This window comes from Halichondria panicea, chromosome 9 (assembly GCF_963675165.1).
Source record: "Halichondria panicea chromosome 9, odHalPani1.1, whole genome shotgun sequence".
Taxonomy (NCBI): domain Eukaryota; kingdom Metazoa; phylum Porifera; class Demospongiae; order Suberitida; family Halichondriidae; genus Halichondria; species Halichondria panicea.
In genome coordinates this window covers 1,418,283-1,433,388 of record NC_087385.1, presented here as the reverse complement: position 1 = coordinate 1,433,388, position 15,106 = coordinate 1,418,283, and the positions used below count along the sequence as shown (strand labels likewise).

Genomic DNA, 15,106 nt, shown 5'->3' with positions numbered 1-15,106 from the left:
CCACCCACAAACAGTAACCAAAGAACAAGTAATTTCAATATTTCATTGGATAATTAGAGAAATAATGGCCATAATGACTATTAATATTATTAATGCGGTAGCTAAGAGTTGTACGGGAAACTACAGTCTCATTTGGAGTGGCCTTACTGGATCTATAAATACTGTCTTAAACTGTTGTACAGCATAGGTTTAATACTCTCCAGCAAGTTGCAATGTCTGACTACAACGAAGAAGAGCAGAATCCTGATGCTAGTACTAGTGCAGACTCCCCACCCGCTGAAGGGGGACAGAGGCCAGCAGGGAACATGAGTACCGACACCAGGTACATCAGGAGCCTGGAGGGAATCGTCAAACTAGTCTCAGTGGTGAGCTACACGTACATACGGTACCACTTTTCGTCAATCCTACGTTTATATGTCATCTATGGTAGTCTGTAAATACCATTATAGCTGCTGGTAATTTCCAAGGGAATATGCGTGGTTTTTATGGTTGGAGCTCAGAACGCGAATATTTTACCCATGAATGAAGCGACCTTGCCTACCTTTACTTGCAGTGCAAGCAGCAACCACTTATCCACAAAGTGACTAAATATTGCTCAACCACGAATGTTTTGCCCCCCCCCCCCCCCCCCCCCCGAAAATTACCGGCTATACGGCACCGGATATAAGTTAATGAACTGCTGGGTACGAGACTACATCTATGGGGTGCCAGTGTGTATTGCAAAGTCCCATGTCTTACAAAAGCTCGTTTACAGCTTATTAGCGCTGTTCTGAATGTCTAGGTTGCTGTTGCTGTTTCAATGTGCTGAAGGAAAAAACATTGCTTAGTGCATCTCTAGGGTAATCAGGAGGGTAGCCTCTGAAGGTAAGGTAATAAGTAGTCGGGCGCCGTCTCCCTCTTAGTTTACCATTGCACGGAAGGAGGTTGGGAATCACAGTTTTATACTGGCCTGTTACGCAAATAGTATCATTCATTCTAAGTGGGTGCTATTCTAGGTAGGTGCTAGCAATTATTAAAGTGGGTGTCGACCACTCTGGAGGTAAATCCAGAGTGGCTGGTGGCCGACATGTGTGCACGAATCACTACAAGTTTGTGGTCATATGATAATTGTATAAATGTCCAGGTCAAATACATGTACATTAGCACTTGTAGTAATTGTGCAAGCATGTGAGGGTAGTCTGGAAGATATTCCTAGAACTGTGTGGTAGACAGGTTTAGTACCTAAACAAAACAGGTATCCTGTTGGGGGTAGTCTGGAAGATATTCCTAGAACTGTGTAGTAGACAGGTTTAGTCCCTAAACAAAATAGGTATCCTGTTGGGGGTAGTCCCAAGGTATTGTGTGGTAGACAGGTTTAGTACCTAAACAAAACAGGTATATATCCTGTTGGGGGTAGTCCCAAGGTATTCCTAGAACTGTGTGGTAGACAGGTTTAGTACCTAAAGGAAACAGGTATCCTGTAATTACTAATTGACCTATTCACCTCACATCCTGCCAGCCTATGCAGTTGACCTATGAATATCGTTCTCAGGCCTTCTTTTTTCTTGCTGTTGTCATAGATGCAGGAAGAAGGTGGCAGCAAAGAAAGAAATGGAAGTAGAGTTAAGGCCTGCCTGGAAACCACAACGATTGTTACGAACTTGGGCAATATGTAGCCCAAAATCATGACGTAGTGCGCATAAGAGTTAGTAAGACTAAGGCACTCAAGCTGCTGCAAGTCAGGGAAACAGCGTGGCCAGCTCTGGTGGCAGGGTAGCTTAGTAGCTACATGTACCTGCTAGATTATAATGATGACTAAGCTGATCTAGCATTTAGAAAAGTAATTATATAGACCTCTAAACACAATCTAGACTAGTAGATCTAGGTATAGCTAGCTGCTTGTATAAACTACCAATTCAAAGTCCATATACCTTAAGGTGACATATTTTCACAGGTAGATTTGTTTGCGTTCTTACAGTTTTGTACATTTTGCGGTATAATTTTTTGCGAAATGTCGATCTGGATACATTAAACAAGAGGGCGGCCAATTATTTGCGAGTACTAATTTTTGCGATTTACTCTCATTCGCAGAAATAGCAGAAATTAATACACGCGAAAATATGTCACCTTAAGGTATAATACCATGTCCAGCTTGCAAGCTGCAGGCACATGGGCAGTCCAACATCTCTAGCTCTGTATGCCCACGCTTATTTTCACCCTTCTACCCTTACGCGACTTTGCGATAGAGGCTCTGTTTTTTCTTAACTCTACCTCTATTTTCGAATTCTTTCTTTATTCCTCTAATTATTACTGTATTTGAATGATTCTGATAAAGAACAGAAAGGAGAGCCTGTGTAGAAGCTAGTCTCCTGTAACCCATGGATACAAGTGTACATGTTGCTCCATAACCCTAATTTGGAATGCTGTAATTATCTCTCCCCATACTTACAGCCCATCTGTGTGTTGGGTTTCATTCTGACTATCATCGGCAGTGCTGGCTTTGGAGGGTGGTACATCTTCTTTGGAGTAAGCTTTATCTTCTATATTGCCGTGGTGATCGTCGTGGAGACTTTCATACCCAACCACTACGTTCACAGACTCATTGTAAGTCAGTGTCATTTTCATCTACACACAGCTGTATGTTGGTTAATGATGTGCATCAAACCCGTATTTACGTTCATATTCTGCTACGGCTTTCTCCTGTGCTTGTATTTGTACCATTGGCCAGCAATCACTAATAGCATCTTGCTCACCTCTTAGTTTTATTTCTTTCTGAGTTACAGAGTATCGTGTGTGTGTGTATGAATACCATTGATGTTTTAACTATTGTTCACAATAGTTATTATAATACAGGGGTAGTACTCATGCAGTCATTACAATGTTACCACTCTTGTGTAGGATGCTGTCATCATGGGTATCTATGGCCTCCTCTTTGGACTGACAGCTATTGCTAACCTCGCTTTGAGCATTACCACAGGATTTGCCATTATAGGAGTTGGCATGGTAAGGATAAATTTGAAGAGCAAAGAAAACCAGAGTGGCCTAACCCACAAAAATACTGCTAGTAACATCAGAATGGAAATTAAAAATAATTTGGATTTACACTCCATCATCACTCATATACCTTTGATTTACTATATGTGTACATACACTTGTAGGAGAACCGCACTGTGTGCGCATGCGCAAGCGAGGTGTACGGTAGTGTGTCTGTGTAGACTGGTATACAGCTGCTCAAGGATCAATGAAGTGCAAGGATATATAAGCAATTAGTGGATTTGCAGAATAATGCTTCATTCTCGAGTTACAGCTAGGTTTGCTTACTTGGAATGCCAATGTAGCCTTTTCAGAACAGTACGTAGCAAAATGTGTCCATGGTGTGTTGCTTATTATATGCAATATGCACTAGAACGCTAGCTATTGGCCATGGTATAGCTGCAAGAGTGAGAAAAGATGCAAAGCTGCACTTAGCTGTTTCATGCATACCCATTAATTTTATGGACTTTGAACTTTTGGCATCCTTTTTAGCAACGATCATGGTCGCTCATTTCCCACTTTTTGCACTAATTTTAATAGCCTGGTTATCTGTGTGTATTAGCATATAAGAAGGGAGAGGGATAGGAAACGAAGCACGTGTGCACAATCACTTCTGTGTAATGCCAAAAGTTGATCCGCGTTTCGCCTCTGCCAACCCAGCGGGAAATATTATTACTATCATTCACAGCTCCCCACTGGGACTCTTAGTCCTGTGCTGAGCATCCACACCTACTGTGCATCATATAGAAGCGTTGTGTATCTCATTAAGAGCTTGAAAACTTTCAAAGGCAGTTTTTTTAGTGTTGTATTATCGTTTCGGCTCTATCTAGTGGCTTTGTGTACCTTCTACAAGGAGAGGCTGTGACTACAGCCCAAAATATTAATGATTCCCTCTTTCTTAAGTAGCTGGGCATTGTATGCAAGTAAAATCAAAGCCACTTGGCTTTAGGTTGGTAAGTAACGTTCATTTTTGTCTTAGTAAGCTGGTTTTTAAAAGCAGACTTTTTGTGTACCCATTTAGAAAGTTACGTCAATGATTGAATGTAGGTAAATGTCTCTTTGTATTCATTGATAGTTGGTTCATCGTATCGGCATAGTAATTTACGACAGAACTTTGCTACATTTCCATAATTCTCTATCATGTCTGTGACTGTACTGGAATACTCAACGGTACAGGCGGAGCTCCTCTTAAGAATTTGCCTGTCCAAGCTGCTTTTTACTACTTGGAGGGGTCTCACTAACTATTGCTACCACCTTGTTGTGATTGTTCCACTAGCCATTGCTAAAGGCCACTCCAAGTGACACTCTGGTTTCTGGTCCTGAAGTTTTTCTAATTGCATGCGGGCGGGCGGCTTTTCTCATTATGTCATTATCAATTTCACCTTATGAACTCATTATTTTGCGAATGAATATCATTATCACACTATTTTGTACCACATGGACCATTCTGCGCATGCGTAGTAGAAATAATGAGATAGAAATCCAATAATGAGATAGAAATCCAAGAATAAAATCTAATGCGGGCGGTGGACCAGAAACCAGAGTATCACTTGGAGTGGCCTAATACATGGAGCTCAGTAGCTAGTTTATAGCCTAGTACTATACTAGCTAAAAGCATGGGCTGGAGGAAATAAAGAAGAAAACATTGACCGAAACGTGGATCGTCAATGCTATTTACGTAGCGTTTCCCATCCCTCTCCCTTCTTATATCTATGGTATTAGCAATAATTATAGCTAGTAGTTTTACGTTACATGTATGTACAATGTAGCTTTGACACATCTACCGAGGCATTAGCACCCGCGGTGATCTGAAACGCACACAATAGTAAAACTCCCTAGGCAGTTTTATTAATTCACTATAGAGGCATTAATCATAGATGTACTCATGTATGAAAACTAGTACCTAAGCTCCATAAAGAAATGGTATAATGTTTGTTTCAACCAAAGGGGATTGATCTTCCCAATGTTTGTTTTTTAATTAATGATTCTGTGTTGACTTTTCTCTCTTTTTTCTTGGTGCAGATATTCTCTGTTGCCTGTTGTGGGCTGTGTGTGGCTGGAACTGTGTTCGCCATTCAGACCTACAGACTGAACAACGGTCAAGGCTGGGCACCATCAAAACCTATAATAGGACCAAAAGGCAACATAATTGCAAGAAATGAACAATGACACATGTAGATCTCACTAGTTTGTGTTACGCTGTACCTTCTCCTCTATTGTCAGTAATGTTTGTGTGCCACGCTTTCGGAATACCATTGAATTAATTTGTCATGACAACCCACTAATGGTACCTCCTCCTCTATTGTCAGTAATGTTTGTGTGCCACGCTTTCGGAATACCATTGAATTAATTTGTTATGCATGCATGTGCACTAATGGTACCTCCTCCTCTATTGTCGGTGATGTTTGTGTAGGACGCGTCCGGAATACCAATTTGTCATGCATGCATGCACTAAAAGTTAATGAGTGTGTAATCCATATATGGTCATGCCAGTGTGCTGGTTAAAACTTGTGATGCTTCCATAACCAACTGCCTGGAAGCTAGACTTCAGCTAGTATAATTATACTGTACCAATGGTGTATAGATACTAGCTGTAATCTTAACAATGGCAGAGGATAAGCAGAAGTTGAGCACAGCTGATCAGGACTACGGTACTGTGGGAGGGGAGGAGGGAGATGGTGAGACAGGTGGGGAGGGACCTGCTAGCCCCCAGACAAGTCAGTCTTGTTCCTCCGTTGTCGATACTCGGTATCTCAGGAGTATCGAGGGAATTCTGAAACTGATCACAATTGTAGGTATCATACATATCAAAGGGAATGTTTAATACTAGTGCTGATACTGTTACATCTAAACACACTTTCACACACGTACACCACACGAGCAGATATTTGCAGTTGTTGGAATAATTGTAACTTCTGTTGCCCTCTATTTTGGACCCAGTGGATGGTACTATTTCGTTGGCATTGGTTACATTCTTTATGTGCTCATCACATTCATTCTGGAGACATTTGTGCCCAATTTTTACATGAACCGAATCGCTGTAAGTGGAGATTCTTTGATTGGTGTGAATCTATGTATTAATTACATGCATTCAGGACGCAGTCATTGTTGGAATGTATGCATTGCTGTGGCTTTTATCAGCTATTGTCAACACTGCCTTCGCAGCAACCGGTGGCAATATACTTCTTGGCGTGGCTTCGGTGAGTAAATCAAACGTGTGAAATGCTATAATTATACGATCTAAGTGATGTTTCATTGCCACAGATATTTGCGTACATATCCTCTGGAATGTGTATTGCTCAAGTTGTGTTTGCTATCCTAACATGGAGAACCAATGGTGGAACTGGACCCTCAAAACCAATCTGTGGAAAGTGATTTTTTTTCACAATAGCTAACTATATCAACTTTTAATTACTTACACTTTAATCTCAACTAACACTTGATCACAGATACACTTAACTTCAACATGATAATTATACAAAATCGCCTTTAATTAATACTAAGTTTAGTAGTTGTAGTTTTTCAAGAAAAAACTGTCCTCTCCGTCAACTTGGTAATTATTTTCTCTGAAATCCATTATCTGATGTTTTCTGATCTGACAGACGGTATTATAGAGCTTCTTAATTACAGGGGGCATTGGCTTCAGACCCCCCAGAGAGGCAAATTGATCGTACAACTCCCACTGTTTCTCTTGAAGGTAATGTCCAGCTTTCTGAGCAGACAGTCCCTCTTCCAATCGGCTCTTATAAATATCTTCGATTTCCTGGATCATTTCTGGTTTTGGGGGAAGTATCATTGCTCCTGACCACACTGCCAGAATCCACTGAACTTGGAGATCTGATGACGGAAACGGAATATACCCAGTGTTCACACCGACGACCGCCATTGAGGGGTGGGTGACATTGAAGGTGTGCTTGTAAAGGTCAGCAACTCTCTTTCCCTCGACAACCTTGATGCCAGACTCTTCACTGAGGAATGGATAAGAGTACAAGTAGCCGGTAGCCAGAACAACACAGTCCACACTTCTCTCTTCACCATTCTCGAAACAAACACGACCATTTTCCTTGAGTTCAGAAACATCGGGTAGCCACTCCATATTATCTGGTACCTTTGTTTTCAAATACTCTCTCCTACTGCTCAAGTAGACTACTTTAGCGTGCTTAGTAATATCGAGCATAATATCAAGTCCCGAGGGGCCAACTCCGATCACAAGCACTTCTTTGTCAGCAAAAGGTTCTGGTTCTCGATAACAGTTACTGTGTATGACTGGTCTAGGAAATGAGAGAAGGCCTTTGAAGTCCGGAATGTTCGGCTCAAAGAAGTGTCTGCATGGAATACACATGTACACGCATGCCTGAAAAAATTTTGTGATGCTACAGGTTATAATTACGTGACATTCAATTCCTCAAAACAATCGTTCTAAATTAAGCACTACATGCACAGACACACCTACGTATACGTGCAGCTATTTGTAAGTATATTCACAAGTACCATACATACATACATGCATGATGATGCATTAAAACGTACCCACTACAGATGAATACAAAATCGAACTCTTCTGATTTTGACTCCCCTGACTTCACACATCTTGTACTGACCACCCATTTCACCATGTCAACTGCTGCACTTGAGTCATCTCCCATGGGTACGGGAGAAACGTTTTCCACTAGATGCCCGAATTGAATGAATTTGTCCAACCCAAAGCTGTGAATGTACTTCTCGAGATAAGTCTTTATGTCAGAGTGGTGGAGGAATGATGGTTGCTTGTCATCCATTGGTAGGTCAGGGAACAGCATGATCTCCTTAGGAAGGTTAGTCCTGTGTGGATAAACACAAGTAAAGAGCACATGCATGCATTTGTTGAAATCGCAATGATCTGATATACATGTATTATCAATGTTGTAGAAACATCACAATGAGAACAGCAATCTATACAGACAACACAAACTCTGTTTCTTACCACAGATTCTTGTAGATACTGCTTCTATATAAAGAAGTCTTAGTGCCATTCTGTAAAGAAACTCTCACGTCTTTCGGTATTTTTCCAGGAGTGGGGTTGTCGTACACCCATACACCCCCCACCTGCTCACTCTGCTCATACACAGTAAACTGGAAGGTCTCGGGAAACCTACTGAGGTGTCTGGCACAAGAGATACCAGAACCCCCAGCTCCTATCACTGCAACTCTCTTCATAATTTTAGCTATTCTAGACTCAAGTCTAATCTCATCAGGGAGAACAGTACAGATTTATAGTTTCATGAACAGCTCTCCCCATCAGGAAATCATGCAGTAATTAATTGCAGTGATTAAATATTTCTACTAGCTAACAATGGGCCATGCACAGCTAGCTTTAGCACATACTGCATGGCTGCTGTATTGAAAATAGATATCTTAGCAATTTAATTATGCCTCGGTGCGCATGCGAGGTATACGGTAGTGTGTTTGTGTGTCTGTGTGTGTGTGTCTGTCTGTCTGTCTGTCTCTCTGTGTGTGTAGACTGCTACAGCTGCTCAAGGATGAATATCAAGTGCAAGTAAGAGTTTCTATAGGCTTCTAGTCATGTTTACTTGGATTTTAATTCGTGGATTTGCAAAATAATGCTTCGTTCTCGAGTTATGCCTAGTTTTGCTTACTTGGAATGCCATTGCAGCCTTTTCAGAAGAGCACGTAGCCAAACTTGTTTACCGAGTGTTGCTATTCTACTTAGTAGTTAGCTCTGCACTAGAACGCTAGCTATTGGTAGCTGCAAGAGTGAGAAGAGAGCTGCAAGGCTCTGCTAATGCAGCCATTAAATTTTAGACTTGAACTTTTGGCATTGATCGTTTTTAACAACAATCATGGTCGATCATTACCCACTCTCTGAGTTTTTGCATGCAGTAAAATTAAATTGTTTTTATCATGTGCATAAAAGCTATTAGTAGCTTTATGTTATGTAGCTTTGGCATCTCCACCGAGGCATCAGCACCTGTGGTGCTTTTATTGTTTACTGTTTATATACACAATGGTATAGTATTACTAAGTATTGTATGAGTTCTTGTTAGGTGCTTCTGTATCTATTATATAGCTAGATATTGGGGAGCTTTATAGTCAATGATATGTATGGAAAAAATCATTTTGAGAACTTGAATTGAATAAGCACATCATCAACATTTGAAATAAGCTACACAATATAATTATAGACCTTGGGTCACGGGTAAGGCATACGTGTGACTTACGAATAAGAAAATTCCTTGTCGTTAATAATTGTATATAAAGGTATTAGACTATCCCTAAAAAATTTGCCACATCACAAGCTCTTAATTTGTTCACGTACCAAGTGGTCTCATGACAGGTGGCGGTGGTTCAATCCCTCCCAACTGTGACAGCTGCTCGTTAAACTCCCATCTCTTGTCTCCCAAATAATGTCCGGCTCTATGAGGGGGGAGTCCATCTTGTAATCGGCTCTTGTAGACTGTCACCGTCACATCTAAACACACATTTTGACATGCACAACACACACATATACCCACCCACGCACGCATAAGAGTAAACTGACAACTGTTTTGAAACTCATGTTAAACTGCACTACATTTATTTCAATGCATGAGGGTAGAAGACAATGCAAACATATACATGTGTATTCATGAACTGCATAGAAGACAGTCACTTTTCGGTTTAGTAAATAGACAGCCCATTTGAGTCAAGAAACCCAGGTTTCAATGGACGAATGTTCATCCAACCTTGTTTACGCTTTCCACCAATCCCAAACACACAACAATGTTGTGTGTTAGAGATTGGTGGAACACATCCATGAATTTGACAAAATACCGTGGGCTATAAAGAAGGATCCTGGTATAAGACTAAAGACTTCAGAGAATTACTTTCGTGTAAGTTCGATGTGTAAGTTCGATGTTCATATATTCAATGTTCAATGATCATGCAGTAACCAGTGAGTAACTAGTGAGTGATCACCAAGCCAATTGGAGGGGGGATGCTGATTTTGAGGCCTTGCTGGCAGTGAAACGAGCTCCTCTGATGCCTTGAATTGACGATCGTAGGAGTGAGAATAAGAGGCGGTATCTCATGCAGCAATTCATTGTGGAGGTATAGAATGGGTGAGGATAAAAGTACACTCTTCATTTCATTGCCCAATGATATGGGGAACAAAGAGTGTAGGGGTACACTATTTGGTTCCTATATGATATGAGGTGTAGGGCCGCTCTAATGGCATTGACGGCCACTGCTACTCCTGAACAAGTAAAGATATTCCTGAAGAACCTACTCTCTGATCCGTTGGCTGAGATAGCCTCAGGGAACAATACGTACAGTGTCAAAAAGATCCAAGCAACATACACTGATTATGCCTAAACATTATTATTGGCACTACATGTGTTACTATTTAATTGGCTGTAGGCGTAGTCGGTTGGAGTGAAAGCTAGCTTGACTGAACAGCATCATTGGCGACTTAAAGGTAGTTGTCTATGCTGATTTTGTCAAGGACGTAACTCCGATGACAATGCCCAATTTTTACATAACCGAATTACTGTAGGTCTATTTTTTCAGGTCTCAGAGGATTCTTTTGATTGGTGTGAATCAATGTTAATTGTCGTTATAATTGTATGCACGCGGGGACGTAGTAATGTACAGATTGCTGTGGGTTTTGTCAGTTGTTTTCAACACAGTCTTCACAGCAACCAGTCGGAATGTACTGGAGTGCTAAATATTAAATTATGCAAGCATACAATTAATGGCCAATTTTAAGGCCCAGAAAACATTACATTTATGTGATTACCTTTTTTACACCTATAATTAGGAAATCTGTAACCTAAGATAAAAAATGCACAATATTAAAACAGTTTATATTTTCATTGCCATTTTAGTTCTTCAAGAAAAAACTGTCCTCTCCGTCAACTTGGTACATATTTTCTCTGAAGTTCATTATTTGATGCTTTCTAGTCCGACAGACGGTATTATAGAGCTTCTTAATTACAGGGGGCATTGGCTTCAGACCCCCCAGAGAGGCAAATTGATCGTACAACTCCCACTGTTTCTCTTGAAGATAATGTCCAGCTCTCTGAGGGGACAGTCCCTCTTCCAATCGGCTCTTATAAATATCCTCGATTTCTTGGATCATTTCTGGTTTCAGGGGAAGTATAATTTCTCCTGACCACACCGCCAGAATCCACTGAACTTGGAGATCAGATGACGGAAATGGAATATACCCAGTGTTCACACCGACAACCGCCATTGAGGGGTGGGAGACATTGAAGGTGTGCTTGTAGAGGTCAGCAACCCTCTTTCCCTCGACAACCTTGATGCCAGACTCTTCACTGAGGAATGGATAAGAGTACAAGTAGCCGGTAGCCAGAACAACACAGTCCACACTTCTCTCATCACCGTTCTCGAAAAGAACACGACGGTCCATCTTCCTTGAGTTCAGAAACATCGGGTAGCCACTCCATATTATCTGGTACCTTTGTCTTCAAATACTCTCTCCTACTGCTCAAGTAGACTACTTTAGCGTGCTTAGCAATATCGAGCATAATATCAAGTCCCGAGGGGCCAACTCCGATCACAAGCACTTCTTTGCCAGCAAAAGATTCTGGTTCTCGATAACAGTTGCTGTGTATGACTGGTCTAGGAAATGAGAGAAGGCCTTTGAAGTCTGGAATGTTCGGCTCAAAGAAGTGTCTGCATGCATGTAAGAAGTAAACAATGATTACATTGTGATGCTATATACATTAAACAATCGTGCTATAGATCCAAATCATTACCAAGGAAGTATTATAATATAAGCACTACAGACATGCACTACAATGAAGCAAGCATTAAAACGCACCCACTACAGATGAATACAAAATCGAACTCCTCTGATTTTGACTCCCCTGACTTCACACTTTTCGTACTGACCACCCATTTCACCATGTCAACTGCTGCACTTGAGTCATCTCCCATGGGTACAGGAGAAACGTTTTCCACTAGGTGACCGAATTGAATGAATTTGTCCAACCCAAAGCTGTGAATGTACTTCTCGAGATAATTCTTTATGTCAGAGTGGTGGAGGAATGATGGTTGCTTGTCATCCATTGGTAGGTCAGGGAACAGCATGATCTCCTTTGGAAGGTTAGTCCTGTGTGGATAAACACAAAAAAGAGCACATGCATGCATTTTTCAAATCAATTTGCATGCAATGATCTGCTATAAATTATTTATTATCAGTATTTGCAGAAACATAAAAATGCACCAGCTATAGAGAACAGCAATATACAGACCACTTGCACAAACTGCATTTCTCACCACAGATTTTTGTAGATACTGCTTCTATAATGAGTTTCAGCATCATTCTGTAAAGAAACTCTCACATCTTTCGGTATTTTTCCTGGAGTGGGATTGTCGTACACCCACACGCCCCCCACCTGCTCACTCTGCTCATACACAGTGAACTGGAAGGTCTCAGGAAACTTGCTGAGGTGTCTGGCACAAGAAATACCAGAACTTCCAGCTCCAATCACTGCAACTCTCTTCATAGCTATATCTAGACTCTATATAATCTTGCCTGGGAGAACAGTACAGGTATCTAGTTTTATACCTCTCCCCATCATGCAAAGCCAGGAAATCTGCTTAGACCCACAGCTAGCTCTTCCGTAAAAGGATGAAGCACGCAATTGAGGCCATTGAAGCATGAAAATGTATGGATGTATTAGAACTTAATTTGCAGTACATTTATATATAACATGCGCGTGTTTCCTCAATTCATCGATTCATTGTGATGAATATTGTACGAGTTCTAGACGTTAGATTCCTTTTATATATTGGGAAGATTTATGGTCAGTGATTAGTATACCAATCAGTTTGCCCTAAGACCCCCAAGTTGTTTTCAGTACTGGTATTTGCAATAAGACAGGAAATACATACCTCAAGTATTTTAATGGTATTCATAAGGATGACATCACAAAAACATTGTTTCATAATGCTAACACCCAAAAATTAAACTATACCAGATTGTAGTGCAGTGAAGGGTAACACAGAACATTTACTGTCAATATGGAATCAGCAAGTTTAGTGTGCGCAAAAATCTGATTGTGATTGGTGGAACTCATGGCTGCATATCTCCAGATGTGAAAGGAACCAGTGACTGCCTAAAGTATCAACTAGTGCATCTGATGCATGTGCATGCTTAGCAGCAAGCTAGAAGGCTTAAAGTTATATGCTATTGCCAAGTTGTCTATTAATGTCGTGTAACTGCTTTGCAAACATCGTTCATTTATATGGCCTTTACCTTGAATATGTTGTTATTTAGATCCTTTTTAATTGTTCAACCAATTTTTAGCTTGCTACGTCACAGCTTGCTCAAAAGTCAAACTTTCCGCAATTATTTTACAGAACTTTATGCTAGTTTGACCCAAATTCATAGCATAGTTTAAAGTGTTTATCGTATGCTAAACTGTCAACTTAGATAGCTCTAAAAATCTTTATTTTTTATCAGAAATGATTAATGAGGCAATAACTAGTAGCACTTCCTGTCTTAAACCATTTGGGGTTTTAAGGCAGACTGAATGGAACAAAATATCTCAAAAGATTCTACACACTATAGTTGAGGCACACGTATACTTACGAATAAGAAAATTCCTTGTTGTTAATAATTGTAAAAGTATTATCTCTATAAGTTGCCACATCACAAGCTCTTTGTTCACGTACCAGATCATAAAGTGGTCTCACGACAGGTGGTGGTGGTTCAATCCCTCCCAACTGTGACAGCTGCTCGTTAAACTCCCATCTCTTGTCTCCCAAATAGTGTCCGGCTCTATGAGGGGGGAGTCCATCTTGTAATCGGCTCTCGTAGACTGCATCGACATCTCGAATCATTTCTTGTTTTGGAGGAAGTGCATTCATTCCACGCCACACTCTCACAATCCACTGAACTTGGAGATCAAACGTCGGAAAAGGGATTAAGCCAGAGTTCACACCGACGACCGCCATTGAGGGGTGGGCGACATTGAAGGTGTGCTTGTACAGATGAGTGACTCTCTTTCCCTCGACAACCTTGATGCCAGACTCTTCACTGAGGAATGGATAAGAGTACAAGTAGCCGGTAGCCAGAACAACACAGTCCACACTTCTCTCTTCACCATTCTCGAAGCAAACACGGCCATCTTCCTTTAGCTCAGAGATACCAGGCAATTTCTGAACATTTTCTGGAACTTTTGATTTCGGAGTTACTCGACTGCATAAGTAAACCACTCGAGCATGTGCTGCTAGATCAATGACAAGGTCCATTCCTGAAGGGCCAGCCCCTACCACCAAGACGCTTTGGTGTTTGAATGGTTCTGGCTCTTTGTACCAGCTGCTATGGATCACAGGACGGGGGAACGATGATAGACCTCTCAGTTGAGGTACATGCGGTGCAAAATAATGCCTGAAAAATGGAGTTGTATACTAAGTTATAATTACCAAATGAAAAATTGTATGGAAACTCACCCATTGCAGATGAGAACGAAGTCAAACTCCTCAGATGCCCTCTGGCCAGTTGATAGCCCCTGGGTGCTGACACTCCACCTCACAGAGTCGATCTGGTCGGCGGATGTTTGAGGAAGTGGTGAAACACAATCAACCAATTTTCCAGGTTGGATAAATCTGTCCAACTTGTAATGCTCTGTGTACTTCTCCAGATAGGACCTGACATCAGTGTGATGGACGAATGACGGCAGGTGATCATTGAACGGAAACCCTGGAAATAGCATGATTTCCTTCGGAAGGTTTGTTCTGTATAATATAATTATGAGGACTGCGTGGATAATATTACTTACCTCAAATGTTTGTACATGGTGCTATGGAAGGGAATTCTGTTTGGTTCACATGACTTTACGATGTCTCTCACATCTTTCGGTATTTTTCCAGGAGTGGGATTGCTGTACACCCACACGCCCCCCACCTGCTCACTCTGCTCATACACAGTAAACTGGAAGGTCTCGGGAAACCTGCTGAGGTGTCTGGCACAGCACAGCCCTGATGCACCGGCTCCTATCACTGCAACTCTCTTCATATAACTGTCCTTCTCAGTACATTGTTTGTCATGTGCTTATTCTGCTTGACCTTTGGGGCAGCCCCACCT

At 41.2% G+C, this 15,106-nt stretch overlaps 6 protein-coding genes across 6 annotated transcripts in view; 3 read left to right on the top strand and 3 right to left on the bottom strand.

The window, feature by feature from the left end:
• The first annotated feature begins 67 nt into the window (after positions 1-67).
• Positions 68-5,289, top strand: LOC135340999 (uncharacterized). Its single transcript, XM_064537447.1, has 4 exons — positions 68-365; positions 2,431-2,583; positions 2,878-2,982; positions 5,035-5,289. The coding sequence occupies exons 1-4, from the start codon at positions 213-215 to the stop codon at positions 5,179-5,181; spliced, it is 558 nt and encodes a 185-aa protein (XP_064393517.1). The 5' UTR covers positions 68-212; the 3' UTR covers positions 5,182-5,289.
• Positions 5,290-5,617: 328 nt separating this feature from the next.
• LOC135340998 (uncharacterized) lies at positions 5,618-6,561 on the top strand. Its single transcript, XM_064537446.1, has 4 exons — positions 5,618-5,803; positions 5,897-6,052; positions 6,108-6,212; positions 6,277-6,561. The coding sequence occupies exons 1-4, from the start codon at positions 5,618-5,620 to the stop codon at positions 6,385-6,387; spliced, it is 558 nt and encodes a 185-aa protein (XP_064393516.1). The 3' UTR covers positions 6,388-6,561.
• LOC135340992 (flavin-containing monooxygenase 5-like) lies at positions 6,451-9,101 on the bottom strand. The gene is made up of 3 exons (XM_064537438.1): positions 7,976-9,101; positions 7,543-7,833; positions 6,451-7,337 (listed from the first exon to the last, which is right to left on the bottom strand). Exons 1-3 carry the CDS (start codon positions 8,206-8,208, stop codon positions 6,518-6,520), a joined length of 1,344 nt encoding a protein of 447 aa, XP_064393508.1. The 5' UTR covers positions 8,209-9,101; the 3' UTR covers positions 6,451-6,517.
• A 147-nt stretch (positions 9,102-9,248) lies between these two features.
• Positions 9,249-13,401, bottom strand: LOC135341001 (flavin-containing monooxygenase 5-like). The gene is given in 4 exon segments (XM_064537449.1): positions 9,249-11,415; positions 11,417-11,685; positions 11,834-12,124; positions 12,292-13,401. Coding segments are annotated over 4 exon segments (1,335 nt in total). The 5' UTR covers positions 12,522-13,401; the 3' UTR covers positions 9,249-10,870.
• The window catches only part of LOC135340996 (partitioning defective 6 homolog gamma-like), a 53,971-nt gene continuing 48,373 nt past the window's right edge, over positions 9,509-15,106 (top strand). Inside the window, exon 1 of the mRNA XM_064537442.1 lies at positions 9,509-9,514. The gene's annotated coding sequence lies outside the window, so the exon portion shown is untranslated. The remainder of the gene's footprint in view (positions 9,515-15,106) is intronic.
• On the bottom strand, positions 13,574-15,098 carry LOC135340993 (flavin-containing monooxygenase 3-like). Its single transcript, XM_064537439.1, has 3 exons — positions 14,802-15,098; positions 14,473-14,757; positions 13,574-14,410 (listed from the first exon to the last, which is right to left on the bottom strand). Exons 1-3 carry the CDS (start codon positions 15,035-15,037, stop codon positions 13,606-13,608), a joined length of 1,326 nt encoding a protein of 441 aa, XP_064393509.1. The 5' UTR covers positions 15,038-15,098; the 3' UTR covers positions 13,574-13,605.

Excerpts from the sequence above, each read along its gene's own strand:
- LOC135340993 (XM_064537439.1), bottom strand. The coding sequence starts at position 15,037 with ATGAAGAGAGTTGCAGTGATAGGAGCCGGTGCATCAGGGCTGTGCTGT. Across the intron at positions 14,758-14,801 it reads ACCATGTACAAACATTTGAG|AACAAACCTTCCGAAGGAAA; the intron begins GTAAGTAATATT and ends TATATTATACAG. Across the intron at positions 14,411-14,472 it reads TTCGTTCTCATCTGCAATGG|GCATTATTTTGCACCGCATG; the intron begins GTGAGTTTCCAT and ends TCCATTTTTCAG.
- LOC135340999 (XM_064537447.1), top strand. The coding sequence starts at position 213 with ATGTCTGACTACAACGAAGAAGAGCAGAATCCTGATGCTAGTACTAGT. Across the intron at positions 2,584-2,877 it reads ACTACGTTCACAGACTCATT|GATGCTGTCATCATGGGTAT; the intron begins GTAAGTCAGTGT and ends ACTCTTGTGTAG. Across the intron at positions 2,983-5,034 it reads CCATTATAGGAGTTGGCATG|ATATTCTCTGTTGCCTGTTG; the intron begins GTAAGGATAAAT and ends TTCTTGGTGCAG.
- LOC135340998 (XM_064537446.1), top strand. The coding sequence starts at position 5,618 with ATGGCAGAGGATAAGCAGAAGTTGAGCACAGCTGATCAGGACTACGGT. Across the intron at positions 6,053-6,107 it reads TTTACATGAACCGAATCGCT|GACGCAGTCATTGTTGGAAT; the intron begins GTAAGTGGAGAT and ends ACATGCATTCAG. Across the intron at positions 6,213-6,276 it reads TACTTCTTGGCGTGGCTTCG|ATATTTGCGTACATATCCTC; the intron begins GTGAGTAAATCA and ends TCATTGCCACAG.
- LOC135340992 (XM_064537438.1), bottom strand. The coding sequence starts at position 8,208 with ATGAAGAGAGTTGCAGTGATAGGAGCTGGGGGTTCTGGTATCTCTTGT. Across the intron at positions 7,834-7,975 it reads AGTATCTACAAGAATCTGTG|GACTAACCTTCCTAAGGAGA; the intron begins GTAAGAAACAGA and ends TTATCCACACAG. Across the intron at positions 7,338-7,542 it reads TTTGTATTCATCTGTAGTGG|ACACTTCTTTGAGCCGAACA; the intron begins GTACGTTTTAAT and ends TATTCCATGCAG.